The 5,000-nt window shown below is 36.7% G+C and overlaps 1 protein-coding gene across 7 annotated transcripts in view; it reads right to left on the bottom strand.

Annotated features, from left to right (window-relative positions):
- Positions 1 to 5,000, bottom strand: part of LOC137622217 (sodium/calcium exchanger Calx-like) — a 234,798-nt gene that overhangs the window by 94,996 nt on the left and 134,802 nt on the right. For 5 of the 7 annotated variants that reach the window (XM_068352695.1, XM_068352696.1, XM_068352697.1 and 2 more), the window contains exons 3-5: positions 4,526 to 4,694; positions 2,465 to 2,737; positions 221 to 443 (exon numbers count right to left, since the gene is read on the bottom strand). In XM_068352695.1, the coding sequence (XP_068208796.1) occupies positions 221 to 443; positions 2,465 to 2,737; positions 4,526 to 4,694 (665 nt within the window). Of the gene's footprint in view, positions 1 to 214; positions 444 to 2,464; positions 2,738 to 4,525; positions 4,695 to 5,000 lie in introns of all 7 variants that reach the window. The other 2 variants (XM_068352698.1, XM_068352700.1) reach the window with 1 other exon arrangement.

The following is a 5,000-nucleotide window of genomic DNA, read 5'->3' as shown; positions in this document are numbered from 1 at the left end:
CCACCCCAGAAAAAACATTCACATTGGCAGAAGGAAGAGCAGGCCCGCCCACATAGCAGCAGGAGTAGCAGCAACATCACGTGACCACCTCCAATCAGCAACAGCAGCAGCAGCAGCCAGCAGTAGTGGTAGTAGAAGTAATTGCTTAAAGAAGCGCAAAACTTAAAAAAAAACTGGAAAAGAAAACTGAAATAAAGGAACGATATCAACTTACTCTCACCTGGTTGGAAATTGCCTAGCTCAATTTGTTTACTCGTGTCTGTCTTATTCGGGACACCGCAGAAGTTCTTTTCGGCTAGCCACGCCAGAAGGACCAGGAGGGGGAACATGAGCAGGGTCACAGCTGCCTCCCAGACCGTCACCTCATCCGGGGTTATTGCCTTCAGGATGATCACTAGCCACAGATAGGCCACGATGGAGAACACTGCTGTGACAGCAAATACCTGCAAGGGAGAAATGTCTTTTGGTGAGGTAAAGATCTCGGTGAATTAACCTACCCGTCAACTTAATTTTTCTTAGCCCACAACTTATTGAGATTTACTCAGCCCAGATTGTTGACTTTAAGCAGTAATCTGCGGGGGTTTAATTCAACATTTTCAAGTACTTCGAACCCAAGAGCAGGTCCTCTACCATCATTTTAATCTGCAGGGGTTTAATTCAACATTTTCAAGTACTACAAATACAAGAGCAGGTCCTCTACCATCACTTTAGAGGCAAACATCTCGGTGAATTAACCTACCCATCAACTTCATTTTTCTTAGCCCACAACTTATCGAGATTTACTCAGCCCAGATTGTTGACTTTAAGCAGTAATCTGCGGGGGTTTAATTCAACATTTTCAAGTACTACAAACCCAAGAGCAGGTCCTCTACCATCATTTTAGAGGCAAACATCTCGGTGAATTAACCTACCCATCAACTTAATTTTTCTTACCCCACAACTTATCGAGATTTACTCAGCCCAGATTGTTGACTTTAAGCAGTAATCTGCGTGGGTTTAATTCAACATTTTCAAGTACTACAAACCCATGAGCAGGTCCTCTACCATCATTTTAGAGGCAAACATCTCGGTGAATTAACCTGCCCATCAACTTTTTTTATTTTTCTTAGCCCAGAATTTTTCGAGAGCTTATTCACCCCACAGATTGCTGACTTTACAAAGTAATCTGCGGGAGTTTAATTCAACATTTTCAAGTACTACAAACACAACAGGAGGTTTTCTAACATCATTTCAATCTATTTATGTAGACTGGTTATATCTGACACTAATACACATAACAATTTCAGTCTAAAAAAGTTATCCACCTACTTTTAAATCCTTAATTCATTACCACAATCTTAGAGTATCTGAAGTCGTTCAACAAATCTAAAAGAGCTAGACTTCAAGAACCTTACCTTTATATCTTTAATTCTCCTAATTTCAGTCTAGAAAAGTTATCCTACTTTGAAATCCTTAATGCATTACCAATCTCTGAGTATCTGAAGTCGTTCAACAAATCTAAAAGAGCTACACTTCAAGAGCCTTACCTTTATATCTTTAATTCTCCTAATTTCAGTCTAGAAAAGTTATCCTACTTTGAAATCCTTAATTCATTACCAATCTTAGAGTATCTGAAGTCGTTCAAACCAATCTAAAAGAGCGAGAGACTTAAAGAGCCTTACCTTTATATCTTTAATTCTCCTAATTTCAGTCTAGAAAAGTTATCCTACTTTGAAATCCTTAACGCATTACCACAATCTTAGAGTATCTGAAGTCGTTCAACAAATTTAAAAGAGCTAGACTTAAAGAGCCTTACCTTTATATCTTTAATTCTCCTAATTTCAGTCTAGAAAAGTTATCCTACTTTGAAATCCTCAATTCATTACCACAATCTTAAGAGTTTCTGAAGTCATTCAACAAATCTAAAAGAGCTAGACTTAAAGAGCCTTACCTTTATATCTTTAATTCTCCCAATTTCAGCCTAGCAAAGTTATCCTACTTTGAAATCCTTAATGCATTACCACAATCTTAGAGTATCTGAAGTCGTTCAACAAATCTAAAAGAGCTAGACTTCAAGAGCCTTACCTTTATATCTTTAATTCTCCTAATTTCAGTCTAGAAAAGTTATCCTACATTGAAATCCTTAATTCATTACCAATCTCTGAGTATCTGAAGTCGTTCAACAAAACTAAAAGAGCTAGACTTCAAGAACCTTACCTTTATATCTTTAATTCTCCTAATTTCAGTCTAGAAAAGTTATCCTACTTTGAAATCCTTAATTCATTACCACAATCTTAGAGTATCTGAAGTCGTTCAACAAATCTAAAAGAGCTACACTTCAAGAGTCTTACCTTTATATCTTTAATTCTCCTAATTTCAGTCTAGAAAAGTTATCCTACTTTGAAATCCTCAATTCATTACCACAATCTTAGAGTATCTGAAGTCATTCAACAAATCTAAAAGAGCTACACTTCAAGAACCTTACCTTTATATCTTTAATTCTCCTGCTCTCCCCATTCGGTATCGAAACGACGCACACGGCGCTGATAACAAACAGATTAAAAGCAGCTGAGCCCACGATAGTGCCTGGTCCAAGGGCCCCAGCCTCGAATCTATTGGCGATGACTTCAATGATGGCCAAGAGGATTTCGGGGGCGGACGACCCAAGGGCCATCAGGGTTAGGTTGGCCACGGCATCGCTCCAAATGCGTACTTCAATGACCTCTGGTTCTTCCTCTTTCTCCGAAGTTAAGTATACCTTGTGGGTGGGATGGTAATTTGGAGATTAGCTGTATGTATGTATGTATGTATGTATGTATGTATGTATGTATGTATGTTATATAAAATAACCCATAATGTATGAAAAAGGAAATTTATTTAGCTTTCGAAGGGACCATCTCCCTTCCTCTTCAGAAAAACAAATGCTAAAATTTCATTTTTCATACATTGTGGGTTATTTTATTTATCATATATACACAGAAAATTGACAATTTGGAGGTATGAATGTATGTATGTATGTATGTATGTATATATGTATATATGTATATATGTATGTATGTATGTATGTATGTATATATAAAATAACCCATAATGTATGAAAAAGGAAATTTATTTAGCTTTCGAAGGGACCATATACCTTCCGCTTCAGAAAACGAAAGCTACATAAATTTCCTATTTCATACATTGTGGGTTAGTTTAGTTATCATATATACACAGAAAATTGTGTATTTTAATATATATATATATATATATATATATATATCTTTGAGCCTGTAGTGAAAGAATGAGTTGTGTTACATTATAATAATCACAACCTTTCAACTAAAATGATCTGCCCGATTTTCGTTATACATGACTGTTTGAAGGTATTTATTACTTATTGTTACCACTGAAAGGTACAAAAGACTGCAAACTGCGAACAAGTTATATATATATATATATATATATATATATATTTAAATAAGCCTTATATTTTTGATAAATTAACGTCTGAATTCTCTTAACGACCTCGAGATCAGAGCCCCAGGCGAAATCACACAAAGACAAGAGCTTGTGACCAGATGGGAGTCGAACCCTGGTCCGGCAAAACTTGTATAGACAGTGACTAAACCACTTGGCCACGAAGATATATACATATAAATAAATAAATAAATATATATATATATATATATATATATATATATATATATATATATATATATATACTTATATATATGCAATTGACAATTAGGTACACTATATGTTCTCAAAATTCATTTACCTAATGGTTTTAAAACAACGATAATAATGGTTTTATAAGTTGTTTAATGGTTCACTGTGAGGTATGCAGATATTTCACTACGAAATTCCATGTGTGCTGATTCTTCACACTTTCACAACTACAGGTACACAATCCTTTCACACCACCAACATTTTTGAGTATGTAGACCTTACACACGTCTAAAATGAAAATTCAGGGATCCATACCTTTCACACATCTAAAACCTTCAAAATTCCAAGTGTGCAAATCTATCATGGCCCTAAAATTCCAAGTGATTCCAGGAACCTTCTAGATATCACAAATTCCAAGTCTGAAGGCCTTTCATACGCCAAAAAAATCTCATATCTCCAACATTCCAAGTGTACAGATATTTCGCATTTCCATAATTCCAGATTTTCGAATAGGCGCTCTTCCGGAATTCCAGATTTACGTCTTTCGCCCTTCCAGAATTTCAGATTTGCAAAACTTTCACCGCTCCATTATTCCAGATTTGCAACTCTCTCACCCCTTCAGAATTCCAGATTTACAAATCTCTCACACCTCCAGAATTCAAGATTTGCAAATCTCTCGCCCCTCCAGAATTCCAGATTTACAAAACCTTTTGCCCCCTACAGAATTCCAGATTTGCAAACCTTTTCCCCCTCCAGAATTCCAGATATGCAAACATTTCACCATTCCAGAATTCCAGATTTGCAAACCTTTTCCCCCTCCAGAATTTCAGATATGCAAACATTTCACCATTCCAGAATTCCAGATCTGCAAACCTCTCACACCTCTCTCACTCACCTTCCTCGTCTTGCTCGTAATCTTCTCGATGGCGCCCATGAAGATATCGGCGATGATGGCCACGCCCAAGAAGCAGTAGAGTAATCCCACCAGGTACAAGAAGCCCCTGACCTCAATCGACCAGGTGTATTCGGATATGATGGGCAGCAGCATCCCTCTGTCGGCGCACCTGATGGCGGATGAAGTACAAAAGAAAACGGTGAATGGGTAAAATGATTTACTTAAAGGTTTTAAAGAGGTTTAAAGGCCGCTCATGAATGTCAGAGGCAAGGGAAAATGACAATACCCTAGATATAATGAATGAATTTCGAAATAGCCTCAAAATGTGAAAAAAAAGGAAAAAAATAAAACATCAAAAGGAGAATCTGTTAATGGTACACACTGACACAAGAATTATAAAGGTTTAAAGAGGTTTAAAGGATACTCATGAATGTCAGAGGCAAGGGACAGTGACAATGTCCTAGAGATAATGAAT

Source organism: Palaemon carinicauda, chromosome 29, assembly GCF_036898095.1.
Source record: "Palaemon carinicauda isolate YSFRI2023 chromosome 29, ASM3689809v2, whole genome shotgun sequence".
In the NCBI taxonomy this organism is placed as follows: Eukaryota; Metazoa; Arthropoda; class Malacostraca; order Decapoda; family Palaemonidae; genus Palaemon; species Palaemon carinicauda.
The sequence above is the reverse complement of the archived record's forward strand: the minus strand, read 5'-3'. Positions and strand labels throughout refer to the sequence as shown.